Source organism: Salvelinus fontinalis, chromosome 17 (assembly GCF_029448725.1).
Source record: "Salvelinus fontinalis isolate EN_2023a chromosome 17, ASM2944872v1, whole genome shotgun sequence".
In the NCBI taxonomy this organism is placed as follows: Eukaryota; Metazoa; Chordata; class Actinopteri; order Salmoniformes; family Salmonidae; genus Salvelinus; species Salvelinus fontinalis.
The window spans coordinates 16,959,012-16,977,026 of record NC_074681.1 but is presented as its reverse complement, the minus strand read 5'-3'; the positions used below and the strand labels follow the sequence as shown (position 1 = coordinate 16,977,026).

At 40.9% G+C, this 18,015-nt stretch overlaps 1 protein-coding gene across 2 annotated transcripts in view; it reads left to right on the top strand.

Annotated features, from left to right (window-relative positions):
- The window catches only part of LOC129813850 (complement C3-like), a 58,414-nt gene extending 40,768 nt beyond the window's left edge, over nt 1-17,646 (top strand). Inside the window, exons 19-40 of one of the 2 annotated variants that reach the window (XM_055866421.1) lie at nt 3,762-3,901; nt 4,508-4,714; nt 4,820-4,880; nt 5,513-5,593; nt 9,380-9,583; nt 9,946-10,024; nt 10,461-10,617; nt 10,844-10,936; nt 11,143-11,305; nt 12,424-12,581; nt 12,731-12,904; nt 13,010-13,069; nt 13,234-13,318; nt 13,468-13,525; nt 13,890-13,977; nt 14,432-14,521; nt 15,041-15,152; nt 15,800-15,889; nt 16,493-16,573; nt 16,950-17,036; nt 17,148-17,289; nt 17,394-17,646. In XM_055866421.1, the coding sequence (XP_055722396.1) occupies nt 3,762-3,901; nt 4,508-4,714; nt 4,820-4,880; nt 5,513-5,593; nt 9,380-9,583; nt 9,946-10,024; nt 10,461-10,617; nt 10,844-10,936; nt 11,143-11,305; nt 12,424-12,581; nt 12,731-12,904; nt 13,010-13,069; nt 13,234-13,318; nt 13,468-13,525; nt 13,890-13,977; nt 14,432-14,521; nt 15,041-15,152; nt 15,800-15,889; nt 16,493-16,573; nt 16,950-17,036; nt 17,148-17,289; nt 17,394-17,499 (2,516 nt within the window). In that variant the 3' untranslated portion in view covers nt 17,500-17,646. Of the gene's footprint in view, nt 1-3,761; nt 3,902-4,507; nt 4,715-4,819; nt 4,881-5,512; nt 5,594-9,379; nt 9,584-9,945; nt 10,025-10,460; nt 10,618-10,843; nt 10,937-11,142; nt 11,306-12,423; nt 12,582-12,730; nt 12,905-13,009; nt 13,070-13,233; nt 13,319-13,467; nt 13,526-13,889; nt 13,978-14,431; nt 14,522-14,634; nt 15,012-15,040; nt 15,153-15,799; nt 15,890-16,492; nt 16,574-16,949; nt 17,037-17,147; nt 17,290-17,393 lie in introns of those variants that run through there. The other variant, XM_055866422.1, reaches the window with a different exon arrangement.
- Nucleotides 17,647-18,015: the final 369 nt, after the last annotated feature.

Sequence of the window (18,015 nt, the reverse complement as noted above, 5' to 3'; positions counted from 1 at the left end):
TATTGACTACGTTTGCCATGTCCAGACTGCAATTTACAGTAGGCCTAGCCCATATCAGTTTGAATGCTATAGCCTATGTTTAACAATACAGTGCCTTCGGAGTATTCAAATCCCTTGACTTTTCCACATTTTGTTATGGTACAGCCTTATAGTAAAATTTATTCAACATTTTTTTTGCCCTCAATCTACAAACAATAACCCATAATGACAAAGCATGAAGAGGTTTCTAGAATTTTTGCGAATAAAATACTGAAATATAACATTTACATAAGTATTCATAACCTTTACTCAGTACTTTGTTGAAGCACCTTTGGCAGCGATTACAGCTTTGAGTCTTCTTGGGTATGACGCTTGGCACACCTGTATTTGGGGAGTTTCTCCCATTCCTCTCTGCAGATCAAATCAAATGTTATTTGTCACAAGCACTGAATATAACAAGTGTAGACCTTACAGTGAAATGCTTACTTACAAGCCCTTAAAAAGTTAATTGCATTGTTGGTTAAGTAAAAAAATAGATAAGTAACAAATCGGGTTTGATCGGGTTCAAGTCCAGGCTCTGGCTGGGCCACTCAAGGACATTCAGAGACTTGTCCTAAAGCCTCTCCTGCGGTGTCTTGGCTGTGTGCTTAGGGTCATTGTCCTGTTGGAAGGTGAACCTTCACCCCAGTCTGAGGTCCTGAGTGCTCTGGAGCAGGTTTTCATCAAGGATCTCTTTACTTTGCTCTGTTCATCTTTCCCTCGATCCTGACTAGTCTCCCAGTCCCTGCCGCTGAAAAACCCCACAGCATGATGCCGCAACCACCATGCTTCCCCGTAGGGATGGTGCCAGGTTTCTTGCGGACGTGACGCTTGGCATTCAGGCCAAAGAGTTCAATCTTGGTTTCATCAGTCCAGAGAATCTTGTTTCTCATGGTCTGAGAGTCGTTAGGTGTCTTTTGGCAAACGCCAAGCAGGCTGTCATGTGGCGTTTACTGAGGAGTGGCTTCCACCTAGTCACTCTACCATAAATGCCTGATTGTTTGAGTCCTCCGGTGATGGTTGTCCTTCTGGAAGGTTCTCCCATCTCCACAGAGGAACTCTAGAGCTCTGTCAGTGACCATCATGTTCTTTGTCACCTAACTGACCAAGGCGGCTAGCTCTAGGAAGTCTTGGTGGTTCCAAACTTCTTCCATTTAAGAATGATGGAGGCCACTGTTCTTGGGGACCTTGAATTCTCAGAAACGTTTTGGTAGCCTTCCCCGGATCTGTGCCTCGACACAATCCTGTCTCGTAGCTCTACGGACAATTCCTTCGACCTCATGGCTTGGTTTTGCTCTGACTTGCAGTGTCATCTGCGGGACCTTGTATAGACAGGTGTGTGCCTTTCCAAATCATGTACAATCAATTTAATTTGCCACAGGTGGACTCCAATCAAGTTGTAGAAACATCTAAATAAATAAGCTATTTCTTTTTTTAATATATTTGCCAGAAAAAAATAACCGGTTTTTGATTTGTCATTATGGGGTATATTGTGTGTAGATTGCTGAGGATTTATTTTTATTTAAACCATTTTAGAATAAGGCTGTAACGTAACAAAATGTGGACAAGTCAATACCACAAAAAACTACTTAAGTAAAAATACTTAAGTACTTTACATCACTGGCAGAGCACCTGTCCCTTTGACATTCCAGTCTCCAAAATACAGTTTTCGGTGGTGGTATAACATCAACTAAAATGTTAAATTGTTTGTCTACATTTTTTGTCTTTGTTTTTCTGAACCCACTTGCCACAAGTCGTAGTTAAATTCTCATCTATGCTTCAGAAGCAAAAAGTTGTGTCTTGATTGTTGAACAAAGTCCAGTCATCAGCATTCGTGTGCAAAGGCAGGCTCACATTTTGCGTCATATGCCCACGTATCCTCCCCGACCAACCTCCCTTCTTTCGTTTGTCTGTTACGAATCCCTTTAGCCTGACAGTCTGGGGGGGGTGGGGGGGGGGGGGGGGGGTGGTAATGGACCCGAAACACAACTCACGCAAATTATAATAGTGAAAACGTAACAGTGAGAACAAATAACCACAACAACTCAAATCTACCGTCAAACTCAGGGTTTATTAGTAAACATACTGTCATTGGGGGGAGGGGGGGCAGGAAAATGGGCTGAGCTGGACCCAAGGAAAGAAACAATAAGCATCCAAAAACACCCCTAAGCTAGATTAGCCCATTTCAACAACAGCTAACTAACCAAAAATACAGTGGGTGGTCCGCCCAGTTCTAACTAGTGTATTTAACAAAGTTTACCTACGGGTAGTGTATGCCCATGGGCGACCTGTCTGGTTACCCCCTTTTCCCACTATCAAACAAACACCATAACAAACACAATACTCACAGGTGGGGACAAAGTGACATGTAGATGCTAAACCACACAAGAGCTCCACAGACATATGGCATTTACAGAAATATTGTTCTAGAAAAAACAACTGACAGGGTTTTTAAACCAAGGGAAAGGAACTGTGATTGGGTAAGGGAAAAGGAGCAGGTGTCTTCTGATTAGTGACTGATTGATGACTGATTGGGGAATGATGATTGTCACCTGTGAGTAGGGGAGAAGGAGAGAAAAGAAATACACACAGAATACTTGTATCCGTAACACTATCTAAGTAAGTATACCAAACATAACATATCGTAGGAATTGGAGGGACACAAAAAAACATCTACTCAGAGCAACCAGGCTGAATATTTATGCATTAATCAGTTTACAAAACCGTAGTTAAATTAACACCACTGTATAAGTTATACTGCACATTGTTGAAGAAAAGTTTCAAATTGTGTCATACTGTGAGATTATAATGTGGTTAAAAGTATTTGTTGCACTTTGCACAATTATTTTGCACTATGACAATGTTTCACTTGTTTTATTTTGAAACCATACAATGCTGGCTTAAAGAACAAGTTAGCATTTTTTTTTTTTTACCTAATCTCAATTTTTTTTAAATGGAATGTTATATAGTCCAGAACCTTTATTTTTAGCAATATCACTTGTTTTTGAGAAGCTTAGTCCACCAGCTATAGACTTCCTCAGGCTTGTTCTGTGGTGCCGGGGCACAGATAAAACATGAACAAAGGCTCCAAAAACACATTTCATCCTTTTAGAAATGTCAATACTCTCAGTATAGTGATGCTGGTATTTAGGTGTTGTACACATGAAATTGTTTCCTTCTGAACTTTATCTGCAATGTTATATTCCATTTTGTTGGAAAGAGATACTTTTTCTTGTGTGAGCATGAGCGTGCTTTCTCATACTCGTTGTGTTTATAGATAGCACATGTATGCTCGCTCATGGAAAGTATCGCCAGTATTACTCTCTGGTGGGGTGTCTGGGCACTTCTATAACCTTACATTTACATAAAAAAAATAGAGATTTGGTAAAAAAGCTAACTTGTCCCTTAAGGTTTCATTTGGGTCTATTTTAATTATAGTTTATTCAAATGTTAAATGCACCACCAAAAGCTTAGGTAAATGTTTGCCCAAAAGGTTAATCTGGCCCTGTTTGAGTTATGATGAAGTAAGACAGTTGTACTGCATAAGCTCATAAGGGACTTATGTTATATTTTTCAAGAATCAAAGGATTCATTGAAATGACCATCGAGCAGCAGAAAATATCACCGGTTGTACCTCTTTGGCCATTATAAAACAACCTCAGTTGACAATTAACAACTTGTTATGTATCATGACATGATCAGTCTGAAACACATTCGTTAAAACTATATTTTTCTGTTTGCAGGTGTATGTGTAGCAGAACCTGTAGAAATGACTGTTGTGAAGAACTTCTATGTGGACCTGCGCCTACCATACTCTGTTGTAAACAGAGAGCAAGTGCAGATCAAAGTAGTTATACACAACTATGATGAAGATTCTCAAAAGGTAGATGTCTTGTTTGAAGTCACTTGATCAGTAAGGCAGTCACTTTAGGCCGATGACTATATATATATATATATATATATATATATATATATATATATATATATATATATGAATGGACAAAGCCATCGATCACGTGACACCATTCATTCCTATGTGAAGACTCAATAGCGCATCGAAGCCAAATGAATTCGGTTAAGATGGCGACATAACATGCACAGTTTGACCTACTCCAGGAAGTGATGTTGCAGGCCATCTCAGTGCTGCTTCCTCTCATTGAGTGACTCAAGTTGAAGGCCGACCGGGGTAATGCAGAATGCCATTATCAACTAAATTATCCTTATAACTTCTGTATGTGATTTAAAAACAATCAGTTCAAGGACATACACATGGTGTATTAGAAACCATTATTGGTACCATCATTGTCTTCAATTTCTATTTTTACACAGATTGTCATTTTTCCATTCACTATAATGGGGGATCCTATTTACTGCAAACAAGGCCTGCAGTACTGCGGTCGGCGTTGAACTTCCGTGGCTTCAATGAGAGGGGACATTCTCCCCTGCTTTAGGCACAACTAAAATAACTTCTCCTTATCTCTATTTGTAGGTCACAGTTTTGTTAAAGGCCAGTGAGGGTCTGTGCACTGCAACGAATTACAGAGGATCCTACAAGGAAATAGTTCATGTGGACAAAAAGTCACAGAAAGTCCTGTATTTCACTGTCATTCCCATGAAACCAGGCAAACACCAAATCACTGTAACGGCCCGGAGCGAGTATTATAGAGATGGCATAGAGAAACAACTTCTTGTTGTGGTGAGGCTGCCTGCACCTGCTCGTGATGCTCACAGTTTAGTTGATGACACATAAAATGTTTCTTTAAAATGTTTCTCTCTCTCCCTGTTTCTTCTCATATCATAGTCAGAGGGAGTGGAGAAGGCCACACTAGAGGAAAGGATGTTGGAACCAAATTTTATGAATGGTTTGGACCAAAACAGCTTTTGCACCCTCTATTAGGGCTTAAATAAAGGAGTGGTTCAGGATTTTACAACTTGATGTTAGATGGTTCCTCACCTTGAAAGTATTCTATGGGCGAGAGAAACTGTAATCCATGGTTCGGGTTTCTTTAAACAGCCACTACAAAATTCAGCTAACTTCAGCCACTACAAACAATCAATGGAAGTATGGCCAATGTATGTTTTTACATTAAAATTGCCTTATCACCTGTAAGTAAGATCAAACCAAATATGGAGTTGATTTCAGGCGATTTGTTCTGAGGGGAAAAAAACATGCTCAAATGGCTCCATCACATCCATTGATTGTTGGCTAAATGTAACTGGTTTGAAGTGGCCATTTAAAGAAAACCGAACTATGGATTACAGTCTCTCCTGGCCCATAGAATACTTTCAGGTTGAGGCGTCATCTAACATCAAGTTGTAAAATCCTGAACCACTCCTTTCAAATATATTAAGGCTATTGTCGAGAATGTGCCAGAATGTCCTCCTGAGATTACACAGAGGCCTAAATCTATGATATCAACAACATTGGTTTGAATTATGTAGGTGTGAACATATAATTGGTTATATTTGTGTTGTTCCCTCTCAAATGAAACAGGGAAGCAGACAGGAGAAGTTTACATTAACCTGAAGAACATGCTTCCAGACACAGTGTCAAGTACTTACATCACTATAGAAGGTATCCTCAACCTAACAGATTGATTATTCTAATAATAATAATAAAAGTGTGTTGTGCCTACTATATATTTAAAAGAAAACATTAATAAAACAATCCAATGCTTTTTGATGTTTTGCTGTCAGTGTGTAGCCTTGTGGAACCAGCCTCAACGCTGCGTTTACCATTCTGTTTCACTTCGTGTATCAGTCTGGCCTTCCTCCAATAGATGGGTATTTGGAATAATGACCAGTCAAAACACCATCCTCTCAGAAGCAAAGGGTGGGTTTAGGACAAAATGCTACGTGGCCAAACACTGTGCTTTGAATTAGGCCGTCCTCTGATTGGTTGATGGTGATCCAATTGCAGACAAGTTCGTTTTAAATAATGCCCCTCATTACAGACGTTGGCTCAAAACAGAAGTAGGCCAGACTGATATGTGAAGTGAAATAGTGGTGAAATACAATCAAATCAAATTTTATTTGTCACATGCGCCGAATCCAACAGGTGAAATGCTTACTTACAAGCCCTTAACCAACAATGCACTTTTAAGAAAATACCAACAACAAAAAAAGTAAGAGATAAGAATAACAAATAATTAAAGAACAGCAGTAAATAACAATAGGGTGTCTATATACAGGGGGTACCGGTACAGAGTCGAAGTCAATGTGCAGGGGCACCGGTGTCGAGGTAATTGAGGAAATATGTACATGTAGGTAGAGTTATTAAAGTGACTATGCATAGATAATTACTTAGAGTAGTAGCAATGTTACAGAGGGGGGGCAATGCAAATAGTCTGGGTAGCCATTTGATTAGCTGTTCAGGAGTCTTATGACTTGTGGGTAGAAGCTATTTATGAGCCTGTTGGACCTAGACTTGGCGCTCCGGTACCGCTTGCCGTACGGTAGCAGAGAAAACAGTCTGACTAGGGTGGCTGGAGTCTTTGACAATTTGTAGGGCCTTCCTCTGACACCGCCTGGAATGGAGGTCCTGGATGGCAGGAAGCTTGGCCCCAGTGATGTACTGGGCCGTACGCACTACCCTCTGTAGTGCCTTGCAGTCGGTGGCCAAGCAGTTGCCATACCAGGCAGTGATGCAACCCTTCAGGATGCTCTCGATGGTGACACTGTAAAACCTTTTGAGGATCTGAGGACCCATGCCAAATCTGTTCAGTCTCCTGAGAAGGAATAGGTTTTGTCGTGCCCTCTTCACGACTGTCTTGGTGTGCTTGGACCATGTTAGTTTCTGGTGATGTGGACGCCAAGGAACTTGAAGCTCTCAACCTGCTCCACTACAGCCCTGTCGATGAGAATGGGGGCATACTCGGTCCTCCTTTTCCTGTAGTCCACAATCATCTCCTTTGTCATGATCACATTGAGGGAGAGGTTGTTGTCCTTGCACCACACGTTGTCGGTGACACTGTTGTGTCATCAGCAAACTTAATGATGCTGTTGGAGTCGTGCCTGGCCGTGCAATCATGAGTGAACAGGGAGTACAGGAGGGGGCTGAGCATGCACCTCTGAGGGGACCCCGTGTAGAGGATCAGCGTGGCGGATGTGTTGTTACCTACCTTTACCACCTGGGGGAGGCCCTTCAGGAAGTCCAGGATCCAGTTACAGAGGGAGGGGTTTAAGTCCCAGGGTCCTTAGCTTAGTGATGAGCTTTAAGGGCACTATGGTGTTGAACACTGAGCTGTAGTCAATGAATAGAATTCTCACATAGGTGTTCCTTTTGTCCAGGTGGGAAGGGCAGTGTGGAGTGCAATAGAGATTGCATCATCTGTGGATCTGTTGGTGTACAATATACAATTTGGAGTGGGTCTAGGGTTTCTAGGATAATGGTGTTGATGTGAGCCATGACCAGCCTTTCAAAGCATTTCATGGCTACAGACGTGAGTGCTACGGCTCTGCCGTCATTTAAGCAGGTTACCTTAGTGTTCATTCGGTGATCACACAGTCATCCGGAACAGCTGATGCTCTCATGCATGTTTCAGTGTTACTTGCCTCGAAGCGAAGCATAGATGTTATTTAGCTCGTCTGGTAGGCTCATGTCACTGGGCTGCTCTTAGCTGTGCTTCTCTTTGTAGTTTGTAATAGTTTGCAAGCCCTGCCACATCCGACGAGTGTCTGAATTGTACTACACCGGCTCAATCTTACTCCTGTATTGACGCTTTGCCTGTTTGATGGTTCGCCGGAGGGCATAGCGGGATTTCTTATAAGCTCTCGGTTAGAGTCCCTCTCCTTGATAGCGGTTGCTTGTAATCCATGGCTTCTGGTTGGGGTATGTATGTACAGTCACTGGGGGGGACAAGGTCCTTAATGCACTTATTGATAAAGCCAGTGACTGATGTGGTGTACTCCTCAATGCCATCGGAAGAATCCTGGAACATATTCCAGTCTGTGCTAGCAAAGCAGTCCTGTAGTTCAGCATCTGCTTCATCTGACCACTTCTTTATAGACCGAGTCACTGGTGCTTCCTGCTTAATTTTTTTCTTGTAAGCAGGAATCAGGAGGATAGAATTATGGTCAGATGTGCCACCAGGAGCGCCGCCTCTGGATGAGCGGTTTCCTGTTTGCTTATGGCAGTATACAGCTCATTGAGCGTGGTTTTAGTGCCAGCATCGGTTTGTGGTGGTATGTAGACAGCTACGAAAAATATAGATGAAAAATCTAGGTTTTCTCTAGGTCGATAGAATATCTCATGATGAGCTGTAGACCACACTACCTCAGGCGAGCAAAACCTAGAGACTTCCTTAGATATCGTGCACCAGCTGTTGTTCACATATATGCATAGGCCCCCGCCTTGTGTCTTACCAGAGGCTGCTGTTCTGTCCTGCTGATGGACTGTATGGCCAGCTCTATGTTCTTAATGTCGTCATTTGGCCACGACTTGGTGAAACATAAGATATTACAGTTTTTAATGTCCCGTTTGGAGGATATACATGCTTTCAGCTCTTCCTATTTATTTTCCAGCGATTGAACGTTAGCTAGCAGGACGGAAGGCAAGGGCAGATTAACCACTCGTCGCCTGATCCTCACAAGACACCCAGATTTTTTTCCACTAAATCTCTGTTTCCTTCTCCAGCGAATCACAGGGATCTGGGGCTGGTCGGGTGTCCGTAGTAGTATATCCCTCCCGTCCGACTTGTTGAAGAATAACTTTTTGTCCAGTTTGAGGAGAGAAATGGCAGTTCTGATGTCCAGAAGCTCTTTTCGGTCATAAGAGACGGTAGCAACAACATTATGTACAAAATAAGTTAAGACTAACGCGAAAAAACAAACAAAATAGCATGGTTAGTTGAGAGCCGATAAGATGGCAGCCCTCCCCTCCGGCGCAATCGTTAACGCAGTGATCTGTCTGGTTCTACCAGGCCCAGTGTACATATGACAAAATAATGTACATGTGGGCTTATAAGCATAATCTGGTATAGGCTGCATATATCGGGGAAACCTGATCAATTGATTACAATTTTGTAGCTAGTGTAACCGATGTAAAATGGCTAGCTAGTTAGCGGTGGTGCGCGCTAATAGCGTTTCAATCGGTGACGTCACTCGCTCTGAGACCTTGAAGTAGTTGTTCCCCTTGCTCTAGAAGGGCCGGCTTTTGTGGCGCGATGGGTAACGATGCTTTGTGGGTGTCAGTTGTTGATGTGTGCAGAGGGTCTCTGGTTTGAGCCCAGGTAGGGGCGAGGAGAGGGACGGAAGCTATGCTGTTACACTAGCATGAACGATGTCAAATAGATTACAGTATTTGGAATTTGCCTTTCTAAAATAAGAAAACACACAAGTTTAAAATGTTGTCTTTGATTAGGGGACTCCCTGGCAGATACAGTAATCAACTCCATTGGTGGTGCAGTACTGAGTAAACTCATTAAGATGCCAGGTGGCTGTGTAGAGCAGAACCTGGTTTCAATGACTGCCCCCATCATCGCCACACACTACCTGGATCACGCCAATGCCTGGGAGGAGGTAGGAGTGGAGAGGAGAGCTGAGGCCCTTAAATATGTAGATCAAGGTAAGTATACTGTACCATAGAGGCATCACCTGCTTTCTTTGGTGGACATGTGTACATGTTATACCCCTGAAAGGAGGAAATATAGAAATAAATCACACGGAGATGTAGCTTCGGCTTCAAGCCACTTGTAATGAGTGAGCTGGGAAGCCCCGTGCGCCCCTATAGGAATCCCTAGGTATAACCAATTGAACTCTGATCAGACATCAATTGAGTACACAGATGGTATTATCAACATTCAGATAAAGGAATAGCTTATTGTTATTATTAAGGCACTTTTAATTGTATCACATATAATCAAATGTTGTCCTTTTCTCTTCCTCTCTTTCTCCAAATTTCACCCCCACTCATGTTGTTTTCCGTAGGCTATCAAAACCACCTTGGTTACAGAAACTCTGATGACACTTATTCGCCATATAGAAATAGCAGAATACCAAGCACATGGTAAGTGAATTTATCTGTTTCTCATGAATCTGTTTCGTCTCACTGGGCCTCGTTTGTCATTGGTGTATGCAGTTGCATGAATGGTTGTGTATCATTGTAGATTGTCTACATGCTCATCAGGTCTCAGATGGCTTTACCTGCATTATGGTGGTTAGTTACAATTGTTAAACACATCAGCCTTCTCTTGTGAAACAGAGAGCCACACATCAGCTTTCTGATTCCTAAACTTATGAAAATCAACCCTATGGATAATCACATTTTAAAACGACACGATTTTCAAGTTTTTCAGTTATTTTAAGAATGTTCATACAATACAATTTAGTTCTCAAATTTAAGCTCATACAAACTGAGCCACACAGGACTGCTTACATCAGACTTACTGTATGATATGACTCGTCAGGTTCCAGAATAGACAATACTGTGTCTTGGTCCCCAGGGTGACAGCTTACACTGCCAAGGTGTTTGCAATGGTGTATATGTTTGGGAACGTGGAGGATAATAGAGTGTGCAAACCTTTGGAGTTCCTTGTAAAAAAACAGAACTCTGCAGGAATTTTTCAAGAAGACGCTCCAATCAATAGTCCGAGGCTCACAGTAAAGTTGTTTATCTCATTTATACTTTTTGTCCACTATTAGAAATATAAAACATAAAATCATGTCAAGCAAACATGTTTGGTAAATCCCTTTTGAAATGTACTATTTGTCCTGTAGACTTTTGTATATTTCAGGCTACGTAAGCACAAGTTGGGTACAAAATATTGTACTATGTTCAAAGCTATAATTTCCTTGACTAAAATCTAGTTCTTCCATCTCCACTCAGGGAGCGATATATGAGGAAGGCGATGTGGCAACAACTGCTTTTGTTCTGATAGCCATGCAAGAGACCCTCAGGATCTGTAAGGATAGAGTCATGGTAAATTTAAGATAAATAACTTTAAGGTGATGCATGGTTGATGGTTTCAGTGAAGACTAGTGTGCTGCTCAGTAATGTGGACCTCTATTCTGCGATGAGTATGGAATTGTGTTTGTTGTTACAGTGTTAAAATTAAGAGGTCAAACTGTTAACAAATGATTAGTCTCATTACGGTGTCATTCTTCTCCTGTGTGTGTTTCTCATAGGGCCTAGATGGAGCCATGAAGAAAGCCTCAGATTACATATTTAATGCACTTCATGCTCAATCCAGTCCCTACTCTGTAGCCATATCTTCCTATGCCCTGGCACTGACTAAAAAAGATGAATGGAAAGATAAACTCTTAAAAAAATTAGATGAAGTTAGCACAGGTAATTTGTTCAGTGCTAATGATATTGTGTTTCTTTCATCCATTGTTTCCCCCAGTTATCTCTTAAAGCCATTTTATTGTGTTCTCAAAATACTGAGTGTACAAAACATTAGGAATACCTGTGTAGGCCGTCATTGTAAATAAGAATTTGTTCTTAACTGACTTGCCTAGTTAAAGAAAGGTAAAAAATAAATAATAATAATTCCATGACCAGGTGAATGCTATGATCCCTTATTGATGTCACTTGTTCAATCCATTTCAATCAGTGGTTAAAGAAGGATTTTTAAGCCTTGAGGCAATTGAGACATGGATTGTGTATGTGAGCCATTCAGAGGGCAAGACAAAAGATTTAAGTGCCCCTGAACAGGGTGTGGTAGTAGGTGCCACGTGCACCAGTTTGAGTGTGTCTAGAACTGCAACGCTGCTGTTTTTTTCAGGCTCAACCGTTTCCCATGTGTATCAAGAATGGTCCACCACCCAAAGGACATCCAGCCAACATGACACAACTGTGGGAAGCATTGGAGTCAACATGGTCCAGCATCCCTGTGGAACGCTTTCGACAACTTGTAGTCCACGCCACGTTGAATTGAAGCTGTTTTGAGGGTCAAACGGGGTGCAGCTCAATATTAGGAATATTAATTGTATTAGTCTTGTCTGTTAGTCTTATTAGTAATGTATTTTAGTCTTATTAGTCTTGTCTGTAATGTCTTTTCTTTTTTGTTATGTGTCGGACCCCAGTAAGACTAGCTGCCGCCATTGGCGTCGGCTATTTATTTATTTTTAATTTAACCTTTATATAACTAGGCAAGTAAGTTAAGAACAAATTGTTATTTACAATGAGGCCTACACCGGCCAAACACGGACGACGCTGGGCCAATTATGCGCCTCCCAATCAGGGCCGGTTGTGATACAGCATGGATTCGAACCAGGATGTCTGTGGTGACGCCTCTAGCATTGAGATGCAGTGTCTTAGACTACTGCGCCACTCGGGAGCCCAATAATGGGGATCCTTAAACATCAAATTCTTATTTCTTTGACATTAAATCTCTCTCTGTTAGTTATTTTTCCTGTATCTATCAGACTTTCACCCTGTACCTCTCTCTATCCATCTTTCCTCAGAGGGCACTCATTGGGGTGTAAATAATGATAAAGGGGTGGAGGCAACAGGGTATGCACTTTCAGCCCTCGTGACACTGGGTGAGCTTAAGAGATCAGAGGCTGTGAGTGACTGGCTGGTGGCCAAGAGTCGAGCAAATGGACAATTTGGGAACACACAGGTAACAACACAATATAGACAGAAAATGGTACTACTAATGGAAGTAAACACAGTCTGTCATTTCAATGGTTTACGCTCTTGTCTCCCTCCCCCTCATCCCCACCCCACTCCCTTCTATCCCCTCTACTTGCTTTATGTTTCTCTCTCCAGTGCACCATAGTGGTGTTCCAGGCCCTTTCTCTGTTCCAAAAACAGAAGCCTGTCCCACCGGGTAATGACATAAGTGTAAGCTTGTCTGTCAGAAGCCCTGTCCGCACGAGCCAAAGCAACTCTATCAAATGGAATTTAGACCAGAGATCCAGGTTTATGTCACGATCTGAAAGGGTGAGTTACATTGGACTAGCAAACCAATTTGAACAACACAGGCAAATATGGTGTAGTGGCTTTTGATTGTAGTGGCTTTATTTCATATGCACTTGATTACTGCAGATATCACAGCTGACGGATTTCACTTTTGAAGCAAAGGGGTCAGGGAAAGCAAAATTAAAGGTGTGTGGATCATTCCAGCTGTATTTGGATATTTGTGCAGAATAAACATTTCAGTTAATGTAGTATACTTGATTCGTTTGAATATTCTTCCCAAACTCATGATAAAATTATATCTACGACATACTGTAAGAATTCTGATACTGTCATCATTGTGCTCTTTTCAGGTCCTGACAACATACTACGCCATGCTTGTGAAAGAGCAGTCAGTTTGCAAAGGATTTAACATGAGCCATTCAATAGAAAAGATCCGTATGTTCCTGTTTTTCTGAGGAATAGCTTACTCAACCCCTTTTGTCCAAGTGTCTTTATGTTATCGCTGTTTTTTGATCATATCATATTTTAATTACAACCCTTTTTTTGCCAGTGCACTTTGGATGTAACTGCTCTGTTTGTTGCAGATGAAGCAAAGGCTCCAGAGGGTGTTGTCGGTGTCTACAAACTGACCATATGTGTTAGGTGAGAACTAAGGGAAGTTACAGTATACTGTACGTGCATGTACATGTGAATGATATGATCCTGTTATGTTAGCAGACAGTAGAGAGCAGACAGTAGAGAGGAAAACTACATAATTACACATTTATCTGCAGCTACATAGAACATACAGGAAACCTCTCATAGATTGAGAACACAGATATTTGAGGATCTCAGATGTTCCCTTGTTGTTCCCTTGTGCATATGCTTACAGTATGTATTGTGGTAGAAGTTTTGGAAGTGACTGATGGGTATAGAAGTACTTTATGTAAATGTATTTACAGTAGTGTTGGTGGTGTGGAAGATCTGAATTAACATATTAAATATGTATCTCTCTCTCTAAATGTAGGCCTCTTGAAGGGACCTCCAACAAGATGACCATTCTGGATGTATCTCTTCCTTCAGGTTTTGTGCCTGACTATACAAGTCTTAATGAGGTACAGTCATCAAAACAAAGTAGCAAAACAAAGTAGCAGTATGTAGAAAGTATCCTTTTCATGTATCTATTATTAGTATCTATTATTATTTGACCATGCTGGTCATTTATCAACATTTGAACATCTTGGCCATGTTCTGTTATAATCTCCACCCGGCACAGCCAGAAGAGGACTGGCCACCCCTCATAGCCTGGTTCCTCTCTAGGTTTCTTCCTAGGTTTTGGCCTTTCTAGGGAGTTTTTCCTAGCCACCGTGCTTCTACACCTGCATTGCTTGCTGTTTGGGGTTTTAGGCTGGGTTTCTGTACAGCACTTTGAGATATCAGCTGATGTACGAAGGCCTATATGAATACATTTGATTTGATACACTATACACAATAAAATGATATACTCCTTCACTAATTGATCATTGAACTCTGAGCTACAGAATATTCCATATTTTTCTGTGTTTGTAGTTGTTGTCTCGCAAGGACAAGTTGATTGACTTCTACCAACTGGACAAGGAGCTTTCTGATAAAGGATCGCTCATTATTCACATATACGATGTAAGTAATTGGGAAACCTATTGAGAACACTGGCAGAGATAGAGACTAAGGGGCATTCTAAGTTAGATAAAAAACTGAAGAAACAATTTCTTTTTTTAAACAACCTGCATTAGAACTACAACAACTAAGAAAGCACCATAGAGCATTATGGATGTAAAAATGTGATGTATTGGCATGCAAATTGGAAGGTACAGGTTACTTGACCAGGAAAAACACTGGGCCCTAAGGTAAGACAAGTTTTTCCTGACCATGTAAACTGATCAGTCGAAGACTTTGTGTCATAACCATAGCCTATACACTGAGTGTACAAAACATTATAAACACCTGCTCTTTCCATGACAGCCTGACCAGGTGAAAGCTATGATCCCTTATTGGTCACTTGTTAAATCCTCTTCAATCAGTGTAGATGAAGGGGAGGAGACAGGTTAAAGAAGGATTTTTAAGCCTTGAGACAATATTAGGAAGGTGTTCTTAATGTTTTGTACAGTGAGTGTATGCCTTTTTTTCCATTCTCTTCAGCTATCTCCTAGTCCTAACTCTGATTACTGCGTACCAGTGACTCTGTATCAAGAATTTACTGTGCGCCTCCTACAGCCTTCTTCAATTAAGGTGTATTCCTATTACCAATCAGGTAAGATCCCTTCAATGTACGGGTTGTCCTTGGTTCGGCCCACCATTGATTTGAGAGTTCAACACAACTGTTTCAAAAAATGCTCTGAATTTCTATTTGAAGTTCTTGTGTCCAACCACTTATGTATCTTTATATTCCCAGTTTTTTAAAATAAAAACACTAAGTTGACTGTGTGCCCCACCAGTCAAAAACCTGGCATGTGCTGCTACTTTCCACCGCACTGATAGGGGACATTTGAATCCCCTGGAATTTATGTAAAAAAATCTTTATTTACAACATCGTGTCAACATTTGAGTCTGATGTAAAATTTAGACTGTACAATTATTAAAGGTGCACTGTGCAGAAATCGCTCTGCCATTTCCTGGTTGCTAAAATTGTAATAGTTTGCCTAATTTCTGTTTATGTGACAAAATATGTAAGTATAGTGTAGAGAATCATTGAACCATCTAAATCATCTTAACCTCTGTGAAATATATTTTCCATAACCAAAAATATTGTTTTTTCAACTGTTTAAAGCTGGTGTAAGAAAACGAATTTGGTTGGGTCGCCCAAAAAAGTTACATATTGTAACGTCAATAAAACGCTTTCACAGAAACAGATAAGGAACCCGAACAATATTGACGGAATGATATTCCTCTGTGTTTCAGAAAAGAGCTGCACCAGATTCTACAGCCCCTTTAAGAATAGCACAGACGAGGACATTATCTGCAGCAAGAATGGTTGCGCGTGCATTGACAGTAAGACGCTTTTTTCATACCACCACTGTATATTGGTGGATATTTCAGGGATGTACTGTAAGATAACTATTGAATGGCCATTGTTTAGCTTTACAACTGTACAAAATTAAATTAGCAACATAATTGTTTACATTTATTTTACCTTTATTTAACTAGGCAAGTCAGTTAAGAACAAATTCTTATTTACAATGACGGCCTACCCCGGCCAAATCCTAACATGGACGATGCTGGGCCAATTGTGTGCCGCCCTATGGGACTCCCAATCATGGCCGGTTGTGATACAGCCTGAAATTGAACCAGGGTCTGTTGTGACGCCTCTAACACTGAGATGCAGTGCCTTAGATCGCTGCGCCACTCGGGAGCCCAAATCATTACTACTAACAATTTTTTGCAGCCATGCATTATTTTTATAGTTTCATAAATTTCACGATGGGAATTATTTTGCTTTTGTAGTATGCACATGTACTATGTTTTCACTTCATGTTTAGCATCTCTGCCTAAGCTTGACTTTTATGTTGCCTGCTTGCCAGTTCTCTTAAGCATTGGGCAACTCTATTGTTTTGTCGCCCCAAGATTGTTTCCAACCTTAATTTTATCTGACAGAAAATTGTCCATCCGTGAAGAAGGCTGAGTCCTTAACAGCTTCTGACCGTGAAGAGGAAGCCTGCGTTTGGACTAACCCTGGTAAAACAGCACTCCCATTTCTCTGACTTTCAATCAACCCTTCTGACATACTACAACCATAGTCGCGAGAAGTAGAAGTACTGATCGTGCTGCAGCACTCCCTGATCATTCAGAATCATTTATAGGAAGAAAAAAAATATATATATAATTTTTATATACAGAAGTAGTGCACTAGGCCTTTACTAGTCCTGTATGAGCGGACCTAAATATCCGTCAGCAGCACAGGGAGAAAATATTCTCAGCAGCAGCAGCACCCCCACCCCTAATCATCTTCCCATGGCCATGACTACAATAGAATAGGAATAGCCACAGATGTATGTTTACCAAAAAAGATTTGGTCAAACCCACTTATTTTCACCCTGTTTTCCGTCTGCAGTTTACAACATTAAAGTAAAACATATTCAAGAGGATGAGAACACCCTGATCAAATATAAAATGGAGATTCAAAAGGCCTATAAACTTGGTAAATACTACAGTTTTTCCCAAAATCATTATTTGTGTTGCCTCGAGAGAATAACAAAGTAAAGAGTGATAGAGGAATCATGTAATGGATATTGTTAATGCTGTCTTACAGGGAATGATTTAAAAGTGGATGTTAAAACGGAGAGAGATTTCTATGCCCACCGCATGTGCCAGACGTCTCTTGGTTTGAAGAAGGATAAATTGTATTTATTCATAGGCAATCCAAAAGACATAATACTGGGTGATGATGGCAGGTTAGGATCACAATTAATCTGTTTGATTTGTTTCTTACATTACATGCCACAGTTCATTTTTAATGAATGATTTGTTTGATTAAACCATTTCTGTTGTTTTTAAGTTATTCTTATGTCCTGTCGGGAAACACATGGCTGGAAGAATTTGAATCTGGGGGAGAACAGGCGACATTCCTGAATAAGCTTGAGACTTCTGGCTGCAGCACTTGAACACAGTGGTCCAGTTTGCTGGTTCATCCCACAACTGTGCATGTAGATGACCCACATAGTTAACTTAACTAACTTTGAGACATGATGTTTATCCTATATTGCAAAATAAATGAAAATTAAACTGAAATATCACATTATTATCACAAACATATGTCCTTGTTTTACTTGATCACAATTTATGACATGGTCAATAGGCTACAAATTATTTTGTTGATCACCTGAATTACCACTTAGAAAAGGAGAAGTCATGTGTCATACACCAGTTAATCCATTTGCACTGTGGGCATCAATCAATATACTGTGTGCAGTTCACAACCTTTTTCAGGATTTTCAACTGCATGAATGGCGAAAGGGCGGGCCAGCAAGGCGAGTTATTCTGCGTTCACGTGCTAGTCAGAACTAAGAAACTGTAGTTATACACGTTCCGCGTTCAACCAGATAGCATGTCGGAAATTTCAGAGTTTCCTGGTTCCGACTAGCAAGTGAACGCGTCATAACTCCAGGTAACTCTGGTCC